Source organism: Ranitomeya variabilis, chromosome 5 (genome assembly GCF_051348905.1).
Source record: "Ranitomeya variabilis isolate aRanVar5 chromosome 5, aRanVar5.hap1, whole genome shotgun sequence".
Classification (NCBI taxonomy): Eukaryota; Metazoa; Chordata; class Amphibia; order Anura; family Dendrobatidae; genus Ranitomeya; species Ranitomeya variabilis.
Genome location: NC_135236.1, coordinates 190,564,136 through 190,586,961, shown reverse-complemented (window position 1 = coordinate 190,586,961; position 22,826 = coordinate 190,564,136). Strand labels below are relative to the sequence as shown.

At 44.9% G+C, this 22,826-nt stretch overlaps 1 protein-coding gene across 3 annotated transcripts in view; it reads right to left on the bottom strand.

Moving 5' to 3' along the window:
- Nucleotides 1–20,313, bottom strand: part of FSD2 (fibronectin type III and SPRY domain containing 2) — a 60,495-nt gene extending 40,182 nt beyond the window's left edge. The window contains exons 1-4 of one of the 3 annotated variants that reach the window (XM_077263653.1): nucleotides 20,062–20,313; nucleotides 14,562–15,443; nucleotides 3,183–3,278; nucleotides 2,852–3,085 (exon numbers count right to left, since the gene is read on the bottom strand). In XM_077263653.1, coding sequence (XP_077119768.1) covers nucleotides 2,852–3,085; nucleotides 3,183–3,278; nucleotides 14,562–15,425 — 1,194 coding nt within the window. In that variant the 5' untranslated portion in view covers nucleotides 15,426–15,443; nucleotides 20,062–20,313. The remainder of the gene's footprint in view (nucleotides 1–2,851; nucleotides 3,086–3,182; nucleotides 3,279–14,561; nucleotides 15,444–20,061) is intronic. The other 2 variants (XM_077263652.1, XM_077263651.1) reach the window with 2 other exon arrangements.
- Between the last annotated feature and the right edge of the window lie 2,513 nt (nucleotides 20,314–22,826).

Sequence of the window (22,826 nt, the reverse complement as noted above, 5' to 3'; positions counted from 1 at the left end):
GTAGATTTGTAGGAAGTGAGCAAACAAAATGACTAAGCGGAATAAAACTATCTTTATATGTACAAATAGTATGCAAATAATTCAAAATATAGCAAGTGACATCACTGCTAATGCAGTGGTGTAGAATGGGTTGCCAGTGCCCAGGGCAATGTAAGTATTGTGCGCCCCATAACCTGTGGACCGTTATTATTTCCTAACTCCCATCCATCAGTCTAGTTTTTAACCCCCAATTTCCCAAGCGTATGTACTGAAGTTTGAGGATAAAAATTAAGTATTCATGGCGTGGCCATTAATCCTTTAGTTTTTCAGCTTTCTGCTCAATTCAGACATACCGTAACTTAAAAATAACAAGTAATACATTGTTATAATACTTGTATACGTTTTCAACTTTTTATATTTTTACATTTTTTCTGAAAACAATTTTCTTTTCCTAGCCCTAAAATTACCCATTTCCCTAGCTGTCACTCTAATGCATGTCATAACCATATCCCTAGTCTTATTCTTAACCCTAGGCGTAAGCCTAAGACTAGCCCAACTAGGGTTAGAAAACATGCAAAATGTAATAACAGCTCTTAGAAATGAATGAAGCCAGTATTGAATAACGTAAACATGATTCATTACTGTCTTCATTCATTAGCTGCTTTGCTGCTGTGAACTCAGTTGCTGCCTATGCAGAACGTATTAGTCAAGATAAGTTTATCATCTATGCTCTGCATAGGTAGCGACTGAGATGATAAAGCCTAATTTATTGTGCTGAGAGCTTTGTCATCTTGAGTGCTGCGTTCTGCACAAGCAATGCAAGGGGGAACTCAATCTGGCAGCGTGCCACTCCAAGAAGAAGCCTCACTTGCCAGTGCTGACCATTTGATATTGAGGATTTGGGAAGACATTTTTTTTGCAGCCCAATAGACTTTAGCACTCAATTAAACTGCCCTTTCAGTCTCCCCATGATATGCTACTGGGTAATATTATAGATCGTTAAACTTCGGCACTCAGAAATATGTTGCAAAAAATAACGTTTATTTGACAAAAAAAGTAAAGTTGCCCAATGAATTTCAGATAAATAAACGACGTTTCTGCCTAAGTCTGGCCTTTATCAAGATATACCTGTAGGGTCTCACAAATTTGCAACATAGAATGCCAATAGGAAATTCAATAATGTAAGAAAAGACCAGGTACTGGTGCATAGGGATGATGGCGCCTGGCATGCACGAGTATGGCGCTCACAGCTTCATTAGGTGACTTTTCAAAGGTTTTGAAGGAGTTCCCAGAGAGAACACTTGCTGCCTGCTTTGCTTTCACTCTGATCCAACTCATTCCAAAACATCTCACATAGGCTGAGGTTAGGTGATTGTGGTGGCCATGTCATCTAGCAATGTTCAAGTTTCACTGACCTTCATGTCTTAAAGGGGTTGTTTGGTCCAAATTGATAAGTTTGCAGTCACTCTGTGTCACTGCAGACTTATGAACCCCCTCAACGCATGCACTGTGCACTGCGGGTACTCACCGGTTTCTGAGCTGGCTCCGGATGGTGTGTATGCATTATACATCCTCCCGGCTAGAGTCCGTCCAGTGTATAACTCATACTTACCCACCGGTCTCAGCCCAGAAACTGGCGACCCCCTGCAGCACACAATTCCTGGACTGGGGGATTCATAAGTCCACAGATTTGGACTGAACAACCCCTTTAAATTAATGGACTGTTGTTTCTCCTTACTTATTTGAGTGGGTTTTGCCGTATTTTGGCTTAGACTCGTTGATGAATTGGGATCAGTGTTGTAAGGATATATGTACTGAGCAGCCTCTGCCAAATACACCTGATGATCACAAACAATTTCTTAAGGCTGGTGATAACAAATGATCTGTTGATAAGGCAAACATGTTCACTGGAAGCCATTTCAGGTGTCTATCTGAGGAAACTGATTGAGGGAATGTCAAAGTTGTGTAAAAGAGGGATACTTTGAGTAATCTAAGATGTAATGCATTTTGGTTTGTTTGACCCTTGCTTCTGTACTCCTTGTTTCCATGTGTCTCCTCGTCATTTTTCTGTCTTCAGTCTAAATTAACAAATTGCACATTCTAATAACAAGGAAAACAACTGTATGAACTGGTGTGTCCAAACTTTTGACCAGTACTGTATGTTGAAAAGTTTAATAAAGTTTAAATTCAGAAATTGGCATTGTGGAATATTCCTATATATGAGGACAGTATACATTAACAAGTAAGTCTTGCTCTACATCCATCATTCCTGTTGTAACTAAATGGAAAGGAGGTGGTCATGTGCAACCAAACCAGTCCATTCAACCCCAACTGAAGTGAATTACTACTGTCAATCGTGACCCCTATTTTGGGGATTTGTTGGGGCCTCCTATGATCAGATATTTATCACCTATCTCTTGGATAAATGATACATTTCATGTGACAAAAAAAACACTTTTACTGCAGTAGCAACATTGACTTGTGAACTACTTTAAAAATGTAGGAAAATTTTGTAAAAATAAAGGAATTAATTATCTACCACATAAAACTATACACGGCTTACCAAATATCAATTAAATCTTTATAAATTATCACTGCTGACATGGGCATAGTTATATATGGTTGAAAAAATAATGTTTTAATCATGTTCAACTGAGGGAAGGGAGAGGATGAAGGGAAGGGGTATAGGTACAGCCATAATGCATGAAACAATCTGCCCTAAAAGAACAAATATTTCAAACCTCCTGAACCTGAGTGTCAATCATTCACACCAAGAATTTTGTCTATTTACAAATATATTTATGTTGTTGGCATGCTATTAGTATGTACATATATTTCATTACTAAATTGAGACCTTTAGGAGCTTTTATACCTTCACAAATTCCACTTTGTCATTCTGCTTGAATAACTGCTGTATAGTCTCCATTAAATCTTTCGAAGTGTCAAGACTTTTCCCGCAGTCAACTAATTGCTCAAATAAGGATTCCAGTTTAAGTCTCTTCTCTTCTCCAAGAGCTTGCATTTTGTCTTCAAGTTTAGATGCAATAGTATCTATCACTTCTGTGCAATGCAACTCAAGATTCTGGTCCTGTCTCCCCGAATTCTCCTGGATACCATAAAATATCAGATATTTATCACTGTACTTACAACATAACTAATTATTTAGTAAATAGCTAAACAAAAATACACTCCAAATAACTCACCTCTATTGTGGTATACATCTCCTCAAGGTGTCCTGCAAAATTCTCCATCTGGGTGATCTGCTCTTCCAGTTTACACATATTTTTGTGTATTTCTTCCTTAAGAGTGAGACAAAGTTTTGTTATGCAAACGTGTGTTCTTGAGATGGAATAGAATTCTCAGTTTTAGAATTTTTTTTTTAAAAAAGCTCAACAAATCTAGGTAATTTGTAATTACTTGTCCACCACAAATGTATTTTATGATCCATAAGAAAAAGGAATTATTATTTCCATTTTGCTACTGGAATTTTGAAAAAAACATAAAATGATCTATTTGAATTGCATAAATTATTAAAGTTTATTAAGTCAAAGCAATATTTTGTAGGACTATGGCTCTGTGGTTAGCACTGGACCCCGTCACCATTATTACCTCTATTTGAAAATTAGTCTTTTAAAAAATGAATTTCTTGTGTTTTTACACCCTACTAACCTGCCTAAATTTGATATTTCTATACGTGATAGGACCATAGCTACAAGGCAACATGTCTAATTTGATTTTTAATTCAGTGTCATGCTTTTGTCTCCTTTGCCTCAAAAACATCTCCACAATCCGCCCTTTTATTACTTTTATTCATCTCACTAAACTCTCCCCTCTCCAATCTATCCAGAATGCAACACACAGATTATTATACTTGCCCAGCTGCTACATGAATTCATCCATCCTGTGACAGTCACCTCACCGAATGCTCATGCCCTAGAGAAGACCTGGACAAACACAGACCAGGGGCTGAAAGAGTGACCCACGGGCAGCATCGTGCCATTCCCACCGGGTTGTGTGTGGGCTCATACGGTATATAGGGAGGCTGTGTGTGGGCTCATAAGGTACCATATATACTCGTGTAAAAGCCGAGTTTTTCAGCACTTTTTTTGTGCTGAAAATGCACCCCTCGGCTTATACATGAGTCATTGTCCAGAAAGCCGGCGGGGGAGGGGAGCGGCGGAGCACCAGCAGGAGCCGGCGGCTGTGGCTGTAACTGTGCAGCTGCTGTGTAGCTGCAGTCGTTGGCTTCCAGAAGACATCATACTCACCCTCCTCCACGCCGTCGCATCATATCGTTGGTCCTAGCGCCGGCAGCTCTTCCTGTGCTGAGCGATCACGTGGCACCGCTCATTAAGGTAATGAATATGCACACGGCTCCACTTCCATAGGCGTGGAGCGCATATATATTACCTTAATGAGCGGTGCCACGTGATTCCTCAGCATAGGAAGAGCTGCTGGAAGCCGGAACGAGACCCTGTGATGGCATGGAGGAAGAGGGTAAGTAGGATTTTTTTTTTGTAATAGGAAGCATGCATACCAGGACAGGAGTGAGCCACGCATACAACAACGGGACAGGGGGAGACATGCATACAACGACAAAGACCGGGGGAACCATGCATGCAATGATGGGATGGGTGGAGCCAGGCATACCAGGACAGTGACGGGGGAAGCCACGCATAGCAGGACAGTGACGGGGGAAGCCACGCATAGCTGGACAGGGATGAAGGGACAATGCATACCCGGTTTATACTCAAGTCAATAAGCTTACCCAGTTTTCCATGGCAAAATTAGGTGCCTTGGCTTATACTCGGGTCGGTTTATACTTGAGTATATACGGTATATAGGGGGATGTCAGCATAATTAATTCTGCTCAATATTAAGTCATACAATTAATATTAATGTAAAGTTATTAGAATTAATGCATTAAAATTAATATTGAGCAGAATTAATTTTAGACTATTGGTTCCACAAAAGTCACGGTCTCTCATGTGGCCTCTAGGTAAAATGAATCGCCCACCCCTTTACTAAAGAATACAATACAAACTTATCATTCTTACCCACAAAGCTCATCACAATGTAGGCCGGTGTCCCTGCTCAATTCCCATACTCTTCTTCCTCGGCAGGTACGCCGATTAATCACCTCGGCCCTTGTCCCACGCTTCCTCCTGGTGCTGTGGTCTCGGGGGCAGATCCTCGGACACCTCACTTAGGGCACATACTCACACCCAGTCTCTCAGCTGTAACAGGAGGTTTCCTGTCAGAAAGACCATCACGTCCTATCTGCGGACAGTGAGCACAACCTAACGTCTTTGGCCTCATCTGCTCCTGTCCAAGCTGTGGCAACCTCTGCTGTGACCAGTCTACTATTATGTTCCAGTTTGGATCCCATCTGTCAGCTCCACCACAATTTGACAGCAATCCTACACAATGCTGTGGTTTCCTCAATCAGTGCACTTATTGGCACATCAGTTCTCATCTCACTGGGCCAAAGTGGCATTTATCATGTCCCACCTAGTAGACTCTCGCCTGGCTCAACTCCTATGGGAGAGAAGGGATCCCCTTATTGCCAACCTCCAGACATTCCTAGAGGCTTTCTGCAGAGTCTTTGATGAGCCTGGCCATGTTTGTTCCGCAGCATCTTCCCTTCTCAGACTGCGCCAGAGAAATCTCACTGTGGGCCAGTACACTGTCCATTTACGTATTCGGTCCTCCAAACTCATCTGAAATAACAAGGCGCTGGTAGTTGCCATCTGGGAGAATTAAGGACAAACTGGCCAGTTGAGATGTTCGACCTCAGGTTTCAGGAGCGCTCCAGGGAGGTGATCCAAGAGAAAAAAAATCTATGCGCCTGGCTCCCACCTTCCAGAGGCCGATCATGCCACTGACCTCAGCTTTAACACTCCCCCTCCAAAACTATGCAAGTTGACCGTGTGCAGCTTGCTAAGTATTGTCAGGAGGTCCGTTGTTCCGAGGGTATGTGCTTCTACTGCGGTAGTCCCGAACATTTAATTTGCTCCTGACCTGAGACGCCGGGAAACTCCAAAACCTAGGTTCAGTTGGAGAGGCTACCCTCAGTGAGAGCTACATCTCTACCTCACTGACTCAGTCAACTTCCTTTGGCAACACCCGTTCATTGAATCAGCCTATCTTGACTCTGGTTCAGCAGGAAGTTTCATAAAACAAGCCATGGTGGACCAGTATCCGATCCCTATCCAACGTCGTCAGAGTCCTTTAGTGGTATCATCCGTGAATGGGAGACCTATCTGAAGCCATTCTTTTTTGTTTCCAAGCCAGTTCAACTTTAGGAAGAAATGTTCCACTCAGAGAAGATATCCTTTTATCCCATCCTCTGCTCCTGGGCCTGCCATGATTACAAGTGCACAAGCATGTCTTGGATTGGAGATCCAGAGAGGTACTCCATTTGTGTCAGTCCTGTCATGAGAAATGTCTTGTCCCTAACTGTCCTGCTCGACTTCCGGCTACTCCATTGAGTTTACCTGGCTTGACTCCAGTTTATTGGACTTACACGGATGTCTTCTGTAAGAAGAAGAAGGATGAAACATTACCTCCACACAGGCCGTACGACTGCCCTTAATTTCCCTATTAAATTACTATTAAAAATTAGTTCCTATATTATTATTATTAGTTATTACTTCCCTTCTCTGTGGTTCTTCCCTCCCTCGAGGCCGTATTTACCCTCTGTCCCAAGTAGAGACCTGAGTCATGTCTGAATATATAAAGAAGAATCTAGCTAGGGGATTTATCCAGAAGTCATCATCCCTGACTGGAGAAGATTTCTTCTTTGTTGAGAAGGACCGCTCACTTCGCCCCTGCATTAATTATAGGGGCCTCAACCAGATAACGATGAAAAATAAGTATCCTCTGCTCCTCATCTCAGAGTTGTTTGATCGTCTCAGAGGTTCCAGAGTCTTTATTAAGCTTAATCTGTGGAGGTCATATAACCTGATCCGTATACACCAGGGGGACAAATGGACTACTGCTTTTAACACCCCAGATGGGCATTATGAGTATCACATAATGCCGTTTGGGCTCTGCAGTGCCCCAGTGGTCTTCCAAGAACTGGTGAACATTATTTTCCTGGACCTCCTCTGCTCATGTGTGGTGGTTTTCTTGGGCAACATATTGGTGTTATCCCTCGATTTGCCCACACACAGGAGGGAACTTTGCCAGGTCCTGCACAGGTTGAAGGAGAACTATTTGTACACCAAGTTTGAGAAGTGTGTCTTCGAGAAAACCTCTCTTTCCTTCCGATGATAGATTATTTCAGAGACCGGACTAAGGATGGATCCAGAGAAGCTGTCTGCTGTTCTGAAGTGGCCCATCCTGATGGCCTGAAAGCAATCGCTAATTACTACCACGAGTTCATGCCACATCTGTCCTCTTGAACCATCCCAATTAGAGATGGACGAACCCGAAGAGTAAAGTTTGGCATCCGTACCGAACACCTACTGTTTGGGCATGGACACCGAACACAGACTTCACCAGGAAGTCCATGTTACTGTTTGGGTTTGGCCCCCTGAACACCGGGGATATGTCACGCTGTCATGTGCATGACAGTGCGGCAAACATTGCTTCTGATAGGCGGTAAAATCATCACCGCCAGTCAGACAGCCACGGTTCCCACACTGTCAAGAGGCTGCATGAGTGCCAGCTGTGATAGGAGGTACTGTATAAAGTTCACCGGTGTCAGCTGACGGGACTACTGCTCCCATCGGCCAACGCTTGCTGCCACTAATAACAGCGAGAGCCGGCGGCAGCTGATGGGAACGCAGCCTTCGTGCTCTGCAGTAACCTCGATGACATCATCACTAGTCACTGACGCTGCGCTCGCTGCAGCTCATTCACCAGTGGTACTCAGCCTGGATGGTCACATCTTGGAACTGTTCAGGTTGAAAACTGTTTATCCCCCAAACATGGATTATGGCATTGGACAGAACGACTGACAGGTGAGGGATATTGTTGTTTTGTTGTTTTTTATTTTTGTTGTATTACAAAAGACGAGGGCTTAAGTAGAATGGGCGTTAGGTGAGTATAACTGTGCTTGTCATTTTAAAATAAAAATGGAAAAGTATGTTTTGTTTTATTTCAAATAAAGAACTTTATTCTGGCTGTCTTTATTTACCATATAACAAGGCCCGGACTGGCCATTTGGCAATTCTGGCAAATGCCAGAAGGGCCTGTCTGGTTGTGGGCTGCCTTGTCTGCAATGCAGTGGCGTAACTACAAAGTCATGGGCCCCGGTGCGAACTTCCAAATGGGGCCCCCCCCCCACCTTCCCCTAGATACGCCTCGGACTGTTGCAGGAATCTCCTGCACTGCAACATGGTGTTGGGTGCCAGCACAGCCCACACAGTGGTATATCCAGCACAGCCCGCACAGTGGTATATCCAGCACAGCCCGCACAGGGGTATATAGAGCACAGCCAACACAGTGGTATATCCAGCACAGCCCGCACAGGGATATATAGAGCACAGCCCACACAGGGGTATATCCAGCACAGCCCGCACAGGGGTATATCCAGCACAGCCCGCACAGGGGTATATCCAGCACAGCCCGCACAGGGGTATATCCAGCACAGCCCGCAGAGGGATATATCCAGCACAGCCCGCACAGTGGTATATCCAGCACAGCCCGCACAGGGGTATATCCAGCACAGCCCGCACAGGGATATATACAGCACAGCCCGCACAGGGATATATACAGCACAGCCCGCACAGGGGTATATCCAGCACAGCCCGCACAGGGGTATATCCAGCACAGCCCGCAGAGGGATATATCCAGCACAGCCCGCACAGTGGTATATCCAGCACAGCCCGCACAGGGGTATATAGAGCACAGCCAACACAGTGGTATATAGAGCACAGCCCGCACAGGGATATATAGAGCACAGCCCGCACAGGGGTATATAGAGCACAGCCCGCACAGGGGTATATAGAGCACAGCCCGCACAGGGGTATATCCAGCACAGCCCGCACAGGGGTATATCCAGCACAGCCCGCAGAGGGATATATCCAGCAGCACAGCCCGCACAGTGGTATATCCAGCACAGCCCGCACAGGGGTATATCCAGCACAGCCCGCACAGGGATATATACAGCACAGCCCGCACAGGGATATACTGTATACAGCACAGCCCGCACAGGGGTATATCCAGCACAGCCCGCACAGGGGTATATCCAGCACAGCCCGCACAGTGGTATATCCAGCACAGCCCGCAGAGGGATATATCCAGCACAGCCCGCACAGTGGTATATCCAGCACAGCCCGCACAGGGGTATATAGAGCACAGCCAACACAGTGGTATATAGAGCACAGCCCGCACAGGGATATATAGAGCACAGCCCGCACAGGGGTATATAGAGCACAGCCCGCACAGGGGTATATAGAGCACAGCCCGCACAGGGGTATATACAGCAGAGCCCGCACAGGGGTATATACAGCACAGCCCGCACAGGGGTATATACAGCACAGCCCGCACAGGGATATATACAGCACAGCCCGCACAGGGATATATACAGCACAGCCCGCACAGGGATATATACAGCACAGCCCGCACAGGGGTATATACAGCACAGCCCGCACAGGGATATATACAGCACAGCCCGCACAGGGATATATACAGCACAGCCCGCACAGGGATATATACAGCACAGCCCGCACAGGGATATATACAGCACAGCCCGCACAGGGGTATATACAGCACAGCCCGCACAGGGGTATATAGAGCACAGCCCGCACAGCCACTGCATAGTACTGCACAAGAGTTATGGCCCCATAAGATGCTCCGCACAGCCACTGCCCCTTATAGTGCTGCACAAGAGTTATGGCCCCATAAGATGCTCCGCACAGTCAATGCCCCTTATAGTGCTGCACAAGTGTTATGGCCCCATAAGATGCTCCGCACAGACACTGCCCCTTATAGTGCTGCACAAGAGTTATGGCCCCATAAGATGCTCCGCACAGTCAATGCCCCTTATAGTGCTGGCGCTGCACAAGTGTTATGGCCCCATAAGATGCTCCGTATAGCCACTTGCGACTTGCCCCTTTTGCTTTTGCTGCCATAAAAAAAATAAATCACATACTCACCTCACCTCTCTCTCTTCGCTCAGGACCCCCGGCACTATCAATATTTACCTGGCTGCTCCTCGTGCGGCTCCGTCTTCGGCACTGACGTTCAGCAGAGGGCGCGCACTGACTACGTCACCGCGCGCTCTAACCTGAACGTCACTGCCAGAGGACGCTGATGACAGAGCCGCACCGGAACGAGGAGAGGTAAATATCGCCCAGCGCTGTGCAGCGCTGTATACTCACCACCAGTCACCTGCAGGCTGCTCCTGGCGCTGCGTCCCTGCTTCTTCCACCGCTGCATCTTCTTCCTGTATTGTGCGGTCACATGGTCCCGTTCATTACAGAAATGAATATGAGGCTCCACCTCTATGGGAGGTGGAGCCGCATATTCATTTCTGTAATGAGCGGGACCATGTGACCGCTCAGTGCAGGAAGAATCTGCAGCGCTGGAAGAAGTAGGGACTTCCAGGGACCGCGCCGGGAGTAGGTAAGTATAATTAGAGAGCGGTGACGGCTCCCTGCCGCGGGTCACTCACAAATGGTGCAATCATGGGTCATTTCATTCTCCGGCTTCACTACTGTCCATGGGGCCCCTAAGTAGTCTGGGCCCCGTCGCAACTGCGACCGCTGCGACCGCGGTAGTTACGCCCCTGCTGCAATGTTATTAACAGAATCGGAGTTCTCAAGATACCCATACTGTTAAGAGTTGTGATGGAGCACAAAGTTGCTGACTGCATTACTTACCCCAGCAGGCCACGGGTATAATTAGAAATATTGGTCTTGCAGTAAATATTGCTTTCCTCCATCCAGGGAAATATTAGTAATGTATCCCATCTAGTGCTTGGGGATGGAGACAACATGGGCCTGTGTGATTTCAAATGCCAGGGCTGAATTTCGGCCCCAGTCTGTACCTGCATATAACTATAGGATTAGTAATGGATAGGTATCTTAAAGAGGTCTCTCCATTACTAAGCCGTGGGCTTGATGTCATCAGACAATACAACGGTGAAATCAACCCCACAAATATGAACCCCACTTGCCAACGCTATAGGACAAGTGGGAAGAGCCAGGCAAAGAGCTACAATTGGCACATCTAATAGATGTGCCTTTTCTCAGCGACTGTGGGCTGTCTGCTTTAGCAAGGCTGATTGTCAAAAATGGGGGGACCCCATGTTGGTTTTTTTTAAATTATTTATTTCAATTATTAACAAAATCAGTGTGGGCACCCTTCTATTCTTGATAACCAGTCTTGCTGAAGTTGACAGCTGAGAATTGCAGCTCCCAACTGTGAGTTCTGCATAGCTGATTATCAAAAATACAGGGGAACCCAAGCCGTTTTTTTTTCTAATTGTTTATTTACAATGCGGACGCCGGATGATGAATGCTCCCATCAGCCGCCACCTGCTCTCACTGTTATTAGTGGCAGCAAGCATCGGCTGATGGGAGCAGTAGTCCCATCAGCTGATACCAGTGACCGGAGGTAAACTTTATACCTCTGATCACAGCTGCACCCTCACTCTGTCTTTTGACAGCGTGGGAACTGCGGCTGTCTGACCGGCAATGTCATGCACATAACAGTGTGGCAAACACTGGATGTTCAGGCCCCCATACAAGTGAATAGGGTAAGGGCTTCGGGTCTGGGGACTGTTCTGGTATCCAAACCCAAACTTTTTTAAACTGGCCAAACCGGCCAGACCCGAACATCCAGGTGTCCGTCCATCTCTAGTACTAATCTTAGGGTCTGGATTCTGAAGGCTGAAAGCGACTTTGCCTCCCTAAGACAGGCCTCTTCAGCTACAGTGCTGCACAGTACTAACAGTAATAAGCAATTCCTCTTGGAAGTGGATGCTTCTGTCTCTGGGGCCAGTGCCATTCTTACTCAAAAGTCCTCTACCAGACGTATGGTGACCTTCTTTTCCAAAACCTTCTGGGCTCCTGAACACAACTACTCAATTAAATTGGCTTTGGAAGAGTGGGGCTTTCTACTTGAAGGAGTGGTTCATCCAGTAATTATTTACACTGACCACAAGAACTTAGCCTACCTGCAGTCTGCAAAGAGGTTAAATCCATGTCAAACCAGGAGGTCATTGCTCTTCATTGGCTTTGATTTTGGTCTCCATTTCCGGCCAGAGGACAAGAAAGTTAAGGTGGATGCGCTTTCTAGGTCTTTTTTATCTTCTGTCCAGGAGTAGGATGCTTACTATCGCTTTTGTGGACTTGTCTCAGGTTCTACCGGGAAACAAGATAGGAAGCAGGTTGTTCAGTGGGGTCACTCATCTAAATTGGGTGTTCATGACAGGCAGAAGAAAATGGCTCTTTTCATTTCACAGCATCATTGGTGGCCATCCCGGCGCAAAGATAGTGTGGTTTTCATCATGGCCTGTTGTTCTGTACCTAGAATAAGATTCAGAAACAGCTTCTGCCCGGTCGGTTACTACCTCTGCCTATATCAGCAGCTCCCTGGCAGCATATTGTGATGGACTTCATTACTGAATTTCCAGTGTATGCTAGTTGTGGATCACTTCTCAAATATGGCCCACTTTACGTTGTTGTCTCCCTTCTGCTCCTGTGCTTGCAAAGAAGTTCATACAGCATAACCCCCATCTTGATGGGTCACATCACGGTTCTGGAAGGCTTCTTGTAAACTACTGAATGTAACCCTGGACTGCTCTTCAGCCTACCATTCTCAATCCAACTGCAAGGTAGTGTGAGTCAATCAGATCTTAACCAATTTCCTGCCGCATTTCATCAATGTTCACCACAGTGACTGGGCCAAACTCTTGCCTTGGGCCTAATTTTCCTACAGTAACCATGTGAGGGAGTTCAGTGCTAAGTCTCTCTTTTTTTATTGTGTATGGTCAACATCCCAATATTTCATTCCATGTAGCTACTACCTCTGACATCCCTGAGGTTGAAGTGCTCTCCAAGGGCTTCTAGAATTTGGAAGAACAACAAGGCCACATTGGTGAAGTCTTCAGAATGGATGAAGAGACACGAGGACAAGAGGTGCTTGGACCTGCCTCTGTTTCGTCCTTCTGAGACTCAGCCCATTCTGTGCAATGATGTCCCTTGATCGTGCCGGAGGCATGGAACCTCAGTCTGCGCACTGCACAGAACAAAGCTACACATTGGGTAAACAACGGAATGAGAGTATTCTTTACTTATTTTAAATGCCAGTACTTTTAGGGTCGATCATACTGTGTGGGAAACTGTGGGGGGATCATGCTATGCAGGGGACTGCAAGGTCATCATATTGTGTAGGGGACATCATAGTGTGTGTGTGGGGGGCTTTCAGGCCATCATTTTGCATGAGGGACAAGATGCTGTGTGGGGCCCATCATATGTGCTGGGAGCTATGTGGTGGATCATGTGTGTTGTGTCCTGTGGGGTTATCATACTGTGTATAGGGAACTATGGGGGTATCATACTGTGTGTGGGGGCTGTTACACTGTGTATAGGTAGCTTCACAGCTATCATAAAGGGAACAGAGAGTGACATAGGAAGCTATGGGTGACAATAGTGTGTATATGGAGCTGTGGGGGATATCATATGTTTTTAGGGAGCTAGTTAGGCATCATACTGTATAGAGGAGCTCTAGGAGCCACCATACTATATGAGTTGCTTATGGTGCCATCATACTGTGAATAGGGGCACTATGATAGCCATAATTCTGTACAAGGGGCTTTGGTGACATGTGGGTTCTATGTGGGCATCATACTGTGTATTGGGAACTGTGGGCGCATTATACTGTGTATAAGGGAGCTGTGAGGGCCATCATATGGTGTGGGGGAATGACGGGGAAAACATACTGTGTGGGTGCACTTTAGGGGCATGATTGCTGTGGGAGGAATTATGCTGTGTTGAGTATTGTGGGAGGCATTATATTGTGGTGGGGGTCTCTGTGGGGACATCATAATGTAAGTTGAGTACTGTGGCATCTGGCATTATAGTTTTTCTGGAGGCACTGCGGGGTCATCAATCTGTGAATGTGGGAGGGACTGTGCAGTGAAATTCTGTGTACTGGGAGGGAATTTACTGTGGGAGTATTATGCAGTGTGTGTGGGGAGTGACATTATTAGGGCATCAAACTCTATAAGGGTTATCAAAAGTGTGTAGCACTGGGTGAGAACACCAAGAGGCTTTAGTATTGTCATAAGTACAATGCATGTGCCACGGTATATGTCCATCTCCCTGTTTTGAAAAGTTGGGAGTAAGGTATGAACCCACCTACTCCGCCAAATATGTGTCGGCAGGGGATCCAATCAGAACTTTTGCTATGGGAACCCTTGATTTCTATGTATGCTCCTGGCTACAAGTATCTCATTTGTATATAAACCTAGTGAACACAGATTTTTAATCTTAAGGCACAGTATGTCATCTCTTCTTACTGTAAAGGCTTGAAAACCAGTTTCTGACCTGACAAACTGCCTTTAAGATATTAATAACTGTATAATAAATGTATTACTAAAATACATGTAGTACTAAAAATCGTACCTTGATTTCTTCTACAGCCGCTCTGATTTCTTTGACATCATGATCTTTGTGTATGCCAAATAGTTTTTCAAAGGCTCTAATAGGTGTTTGACATACAAGACAGAAAATGTCTGGCGCTTCTTCTCTGTCTTCATTGACCTGATTACTTGATTCGATGCATGAAGCCTCTGTACCATCTGCTTGGTTAACATTGGTTCTCGCATCTGCACAGCCGTCAACTGGAAGTTGTCCTGGGATTTCTTGTTTGACATCTACATGTCCAGAGCTGTCATCAGACGATTCAGGATTTACATGTTCTTGATGCAGTTGTTTTTTGTCTTTAATTTCACCATCTAAAGAAATTTCGACTTCCTCTCCGACATCCTCTTTTGTAGTTTGTTTGTCTGTATGAGGTACATCTTCCAGAACTTTAGGTTTTATGTCACCTTCATGCTTAGATTGGTTATTTTCTGTATTTTGTTTTGGGTGTTGACTGGTTTGCACAGGGTGAGGGACATTAGGTCTTGTAGGCATTTGGTGATATGGTTCTGTAAAGGATGGAAATTCTTCTGCATCTTTATCCTCAGACAATCCATACATTTTTGCCAATTCTTCAACTTCTTTTTGTAAATTCTCCTGTGTCTGTTCTGCACCAGAATTATTTACGTCTTTGTGTTCATATGTCTCTTCTTGTACTTGCTCTTCGTTTTCAGGAAATATTTCTAACCCGCTGTGCGAATCATAAAGATCAGTATGATAAAACACCAGACCCTTCTGCTCTGGCTCTTTTTCTTCTTTAGATTTTGATTGTTCTGCTTGATCTATAGATGGATCATCATCAGTTGATCTGACAACTTCAAGCTCCTTTACTTTATCAAGCTCCATTACTGGACTCACCAATATCTACATGATGTTTTATCATGGCCAAGGGAAAGTGACAAGGAAAGAAAAGGATTTTGTTATTCCAGTGTTTTATAATTATTTTTTGGGACATCTAAAAGACTAATAATAATCTCTCATCCTCCTCTCCAAGACTTGTTAAATGCAAATCTACTGGTTTACGTGTCCCTTACCCATGCAGTTGTACAGATTGGCAAATTTGCCATTTTAGACTCTAGATAGGATGGGAGAAACTGCTGTAGGTGCTTTCAGTGTCTGTCACTGTCTTTAATTTTTAATATAAATTTACAGAATGTTGTAACTAACAACTTGTTCAGACGATGTTTCTTGTGTACGTCTAGCAATAAATATTCTCTCTGCGTATGTTGAATTTATCTATATAGGTCAACAGAACTGTTGCGTGTCAAAAGAGTCAGTGTACATTTAACTGTCTAAAAAAATGCTGGGTTTATTGTACAGTTAGCCATTATAAAAAGTATACTGTGCAGAAAACTTTTATTTTTTTAACAAGTATGCATGAGCTATGCCACTGTATGGCAAAACACAATTTGAACAGAATAACAAACAAATATAACCCTTCCTTCACAACTTGACAGAACAGAACATTTGAAGAAGCTAAGTCTACAAATAAATGATGTGAGCCCAGAATTGATCTGTTTAAGGAGTGGTCCGAAATACAACTTAATTTTCATCCTAAATCCCTATCTAATTTTTGCCATAATCGAACGTATTTTATAATATATAGTTTAATTAAAAATTCTCTAACCTTCCCTAACTACACTATCTATCAGCTTTTCTTTTCTTTTTACAACTTCTTTATTGATGATGCTTTGTTTGCATTTGAGAATCCCAGTGTATGCTGAGGCTGCGGTCACTGTCATAGCCTCTGCCCCCTCCTTGAAGCAAAGCCTCATCAGTGACCTTCATTTCAGGCCCTGAGCCACTCCCTTAGGAATGTGCAAAATGACAGCGTGCTTTCTGTGCAGCCTAGATCAGCAGTAATGAACCACCATCAGAGCGCACTTTCAGTGCATGCTTTTAGAATACCTGTCATGCAGAGATGAGCATCACCACGTAAGTGTTGTCACCGGGTATTCTGACAACACACACTGACAGTGCGCTCTGCTGTTACCGACTCATAACTGCTCATCAGAGCCTGCAAGAGAGCGCACTGTCACTGTGCACATCTCTCTGGGACTAGTCCAGCCACTATAATGAAGGTTACTGAAGACGTTTTGTTTCAGTAAGGGGGCAGATGCTTAGGAAGTGACTCCAGCTGCTGCTGCTGCACGCACTGGGATTCTCAAAGCGTCATCAAAAGGGAGGCAGGAAAAAAAAAGAAAGAGTTATATAGTGGAGTTGGGGAAAGAAGGGAAATTTTAAATTCAAGTATATTAAAAAATAGTTTAGATTACAGCATTAAATGGATAGGGATTTAGAATGAAAATTCAGTTGTATTTCTGACCACCCCTTTAAAACTTCAGTCTTCATTTTAATATCCAAATAAGGTATATGACACACAAAGATACATTTTTTCCAATGTTTAAAGCCCAAATTAGCATTTTAGTACTAGAATGGACTATGTGATGTTCTATCAATTAGAACCTATTTTCCTGTAAAGCTGGAGTCACACTTGGCGTAAGACAATACGCCACGTATTATACGTCCGTACTACGGCCGTAATACGGAGAAATGTTCCCAAAATAGTGATCCGTAGTCAGGGTGTGTCAGCGTATTTTGCGCATGGCATCCTCCGTATGTAATCCGTATGGCATCCGTACTGCGAGATTTTCGCGCAGGCTTGCAAAACCGACATCTAATGGATTTATGTGCTCAAATGTTAGGGAAAACATATATACAGTATATATATATATATATATATATATATATATATATATATATATATATATTTATATATATATATATGTCATTGAGACACATATATATATATTCTGTATTTAGATTTCATTCAGCGCGATATCTGTGAAAAGCCGGTAATTCAATTGCAGGCTTTTCATTTCTCCTGCACAAACCCGACAGGATATGAGACATGGTTTACATACAGTAAACCATCTCATATCCCCATTTTTTTTGCATATTCCACACTACTAATGTTAGTAGTGTGTATGTGCAAAATTTCAGCGCTGTAGCTGCTGAAATAAAGGGTTAAATGGCGGAAAAAATTGGCGTGGGCTCCCGCGCAATTTTCTCCGCCAGAATGGTAAAGCCAGTGACTGAGGGCAGATATTAATAGCCAGGAGAGGGTCCATGGTTATTGGCCCCCCCGTGGCTACAAACATCTGCCCCCAGCCACCCCAGAAAAGGCACATCTGGAAGATGCGCCTATTCTGGCACTTGGCCACTCTCTTCCCACTCCCTGTAGCGGTGCGATATGGGGTAATGAAGGGTTAATGCCACCTTGCTATTGTAAGGTGACATTAAGCCAGATTAATAATGGAGAGGCGTCAATTATGACACCTATCCATTATTAATCCAATTGTTTGAAAGGGTTAAAAAACACACACACACATGATTTAAAGTATTTTAATGAAATAAACACAGCGGTTGTTGTAATAATTTATTGCTCTCTCAATCCATTTCCAGGCCCTCGCTTGGCAAAATAATAAACGCACAAGATACATACCTTCTGATGTCCGATCACGTCCCACGAGGTAATCCATCTGAAGGGGTTAACTAATATTACAGGCACGAGCTGCGATAAACCACTCGCTCGTGCCTGTAATCCCCGGGTGCTGAAAGGAAAGCAGTGATCTGTACTTACATTCAGTCGCGGTGATGCGCCCCTGCTGGATGTTCTCATGAACTGCAGCCTGGGAACTTTTTCCCACGCTCCAGGTCATATGAGGACATCCACCAGGGGGCGCATCACCGCGACTGAAGGAAATGTAGGTCAATGACCTACATTTCATTCATTTGCCGGGGATTACAGGCACGGAGCACAGCTGCATTTGCAGGGCTCCTGCCTGTAAAATATTTTAACCCCTTCAGATCATGGATTACCTCGTGGGACGTGACGGTTCAGCTGAGGGTATGTATCTTGTGCGTTTATTATTTTTCCAAGCAAGGGTGTTGCTGATGGATTGAGAGAGCAATAAAATACTGAAACAACCGCTGTGTTTATGTCACTAAAATACTTTTAAATCGTGTGTGTGTTTTTTTAACCCTTTCAAACAATTGGATTAATAATGGATAGGTGTCATAATTGACGCCTCTCCATTATTAATCTGGCTTAATGTCACCTTACAATAGCAAGGTGGCATTAACCCTTCATTACCCCATATCCACTGCTACAGGGAGTGGGAAGAGAGTGGCCAAGTGCCAGAATAGGCGCATCTTCCAGATGTGCCTTTTCTGGGGTGGCTGGGGGCAGATGTTTTTAGCCACGGGGGGCCAATAACCATGGACCCTCTCCTGGCTATTAATATCTGCCCTCAGTCACTGGCTTTACCACTCTGGCGGAGAAAATTGCACGGGAACCCACGCCAATTTTTTCCGCCATTTAACCCTTTATTTCAGCAGCTACAGCGCTGAAATTTTGCACATACACACTACTAACATTAGTAGTGTGGAATATGCAAAAAAAAAAGGGGATATGAGATGGTTTACTGTATGTAAACCATGTCTCATATCCTGTCGGGTTTGTGCAGGAGAAATGAAAAGCCGGCAATTGAATTACCGACTTTTCACTAACACCGCTGCGTATTTCTCGCAAGTCACACTGCTGGTCCGTGTGGAATCCGTATTTTTCTCGCCCCCATAGACTTTCATTGGCGATTTTTTTGCGCAATACGCTGACAAACGCAGGATGCTGCGATTTTGTACGGCCGTAGAAAGCCGTATAATACTGAACCGTAATATACGGCTAATAGGAGCAGCGCCATTGAGAATAATTGTGCCGTATGTAATGCGAGTTTTACGTACGTAGTTTCTGCGCTCTTACGTACGTAAAACACGCATGTGTGACCCCGGCCTTAGAGGGCTAATTTCTAACATTGCATCTGATGCCGGATTCACGCCATTTATCTATAGGATATGTAGCTCTGAACTCTGTGCATCTGTTGGTCGGTGTATGCTGAGCTGGACTTGTCCTATACGTACAAGTAAAATATATCAATAATTTATAAATTGAACTCACAGAAGCGCTGCAAGATTACTACTTGACTATCTAAGCTTTAAAGAAACATATTTAAATTATGAGAATTTATTAGGGAATTTTTAGATATGCAATTTTCTGATCTATTTTTTCAGGGACACACATTAACTATTACTATTACATAAAATACAGAAGCCAAGAGCAAAAGTAGACTTCCTAATGAACACAAACAAAAAAGTATGTAAGGAAACAAGACAGAATAAGCAGCTTCTTATTTCATATACGGTAGTTTATTCTACAATACATCAGGATTTCTATAAACCAGCTACTAACTGCAGAAATTGGTGTCTGCCAAGGTATTAAAATGCAATATTGGATGCAGTTTATGTGATTTTGACTTTTTTTTACTATAAAGGGCATGCCATTATCACATGAAAGAGGCATCAGAAGCTCAGCATGAAGCTAATAAATGGCTTAGAGGTATAAATTAGCCATGCACAAAATTACCTGATAATCTGGGTTCCTCTCCTTGTGTGAGATAACCGCATAGAGGAGACTCTGGGATCAGCTTGTGGAAGACGAGCATGAAAGCCCTAAAGTAATTTTAGACATTGTGCCCAGGAATACTGATATCCCAGCAGTAATGGAGGATGACAAATATAGATCTCCTGCAGCTGTTCACCACTCTTCACATGTCAAAAAGAGAAGCTTTAGAAGTGTGGAGGCCATGTCACTCTGCTTACTACAAGCAGCAAACAGATACAGACTAGAAAACCCATAATCAGGAGGTAAAATACGTAGTCCATCCGAGATACAGAACTGAAAGTGCGTTTCATACGTTTGGCAAGTGTTAGATGTATAGCATCGGTCTAAAATTTGGACACACCTGTTCATGCAGTAGTTTTCCTTGTCGTGCACATTGCTGATTAAGACTAAAGGCAGCAAAACCAAGAAAAACACCTATTTCAACAAGGAGTAAAGAAATATGTGTGAAAGTAGCCATAATATGTGTTAGACCTATTTCAGACATTCATTATTTTTCATGCATGCAAAAAATTATACGAGTCTCTGTTGGAATAATGCTTATCACTGTATATATTGCTATTTAGTGTTTAATAGTGCATGGGTGTCTGTCTCCAACAATAGTGTTATAATGCCAGTAAAGCATTGTAAAAAAAATAATAAAAGAACCAGGAAGTTCCTGTTCACTGTGTGTAGCTGGAGAACACTTTACTTTGCAAGCTGACAGGCAAGATGCTAAGATCCTAAAGGTACCGTTACACTTAACGACTTACCAACGATCACGACCAGCGATACGACCTGGCCGTGATCGTTGGTAAGTCGTTGTGTGGTCGCTGGGGAGCTGTCACACAGGCAGCTCTCTCCAGCGACCAACGATCAGGGGAATGACTTCGGCATCGTTGAAACTGTCTTCAACGATGCCGAAGTCCCCCTGCAGCACCCGGGTAACCAGGGTAAACATCGGGTTACTAAGCGCAGGGCCGCGCTTAGTAACCCGATATTTACCCTGGTTACCATTGTAAAAGTAAAAAAAAAAAAAACAGTACATACTCACATTCTGATGTCTGTCACATCCCCCGCCGTCAGCTTCCCGCACTGACTGTGTCAGCGCCGGCCATAAAGCAGAGCACAGCGGTGACGTCACCGCTGTGCTCTTCTTTACGGCCGGCGCTCACAGTCAGTGCGGGAAGCTGACGGCGGGGGACGTGACAGACATCAGAATGTGAGTATGTACTGTGGGTTTTTTTTAACTTTTACAATGGTAACCAGGGTAAATATCGGGTTACTAAGCGCGGCCCTGCTCTTAGTAACCCGATGTTTATCCTGGTTACAAGTGAACACATCGCTGGATCGGTGTCACACACGCCGATCCAGCGATGATAGCGGGTGATCAGAGACCAAATAAAGGTCCTGATTGCAGCGCCCCAGAGTCCTGGTCGTTGCAGTACTGTTGCTCCGCCGCTAAGGGGGGGCTATGGTACGTCTGATGGCACTGAAGGAGTTCATCTGACCAGGTATCACAGACACCAATACACTTCACAGTCTGGCCTCCAGGGGGAGCTAAGGGTTCTATGTATTAGGCCATTCCTCACAATCTGGTAAAACTGGGGGTTAGGCAGGAAGTTAGATGAGAAAGCTGACTGGGAATCGAACAGGCAACACCCTGTGGCAGGGGGTGTTGCGGGGAGAGACTCAGAGGGGTCCCTGTCAGGGGTGGGATCCTGACAGAGGCCTAGCAACCGGAGAGAACGTTACGGGACCGCGCCTGCACGATATAGCGGCGGTACCCCAAGAAAGGACAAGAAGCGAGGTTTATTGTGCTGAGTGAGAAACGAGATCAACGCAACAAGGAGAATACCAGTAGGAGTCGTGCTGTAAGACGAGGCAACATCCTACTGAGGCGCATAACCGGTGGCCGGAACGCCGAGGAAGTATAGAGCTCCAGGCCAAACTTCAAACCTACGGCAGGACAGTCAGTTATAGGCGGGCTGTCTCACCCAATTGACCTAGGAAGACACAGGGGGGTAACAACAGGAGTGGGGCGACGCTAGAGTCCCGGAAGAGCTCTGAGCCTCCCCGTCATACGGGTGCGTCCTAACCATAAGATCTGGGGGGACGTGGAAGAACATCAGAATCGAGTTGTGAGGGAACACGAGAAACAGACACAACAGTTGTGGGGACTATCCCGTGAGCACAGCAGGGGAGGACCGCAACACACAAGCGCTAGAAGGTAGGCACAGATTTCCACCTGTAAAGGGAACTCTGGAGGTGCCATCGGACCGGCCGGACTTGCGCAGCCTGGTTAACCGTATTCCGGACTGAGGACCCTGAAGCCTTCAGTAAAGAGGTAAAGAGACTGCAACCTGGTGTCCTCGTTATTTACCGCAACCGGCACTTCACCACACCATAACGACATCCCATACCACCACCTTCATTGTACGCCCCTCAGCCGGGTCACGGACCGGGTCTAGCCACCGTGACAATCCCAGAGCAGGGACTCAGAGGCCCGGTACCGGGTACCCCTCGGCCCTGCGGCAGTGGGGGCGCTACAACTTGGCGTCACGAACAGGATCTACTTAAGCCTGAAGAATCAGGTCATGTGTGCTTTGGAACTGTGATTTATTATACTTGGACTGTGACTTATTGCAAAGACTGTGGATTGCCATTTGCCGCCAAAAACCGCCGCCATTGCAGCGCTGAGGAGAGCGCAGGAGAAGAAGAGGGGCGTGGAGTAGGCGTGGACCAGCTGA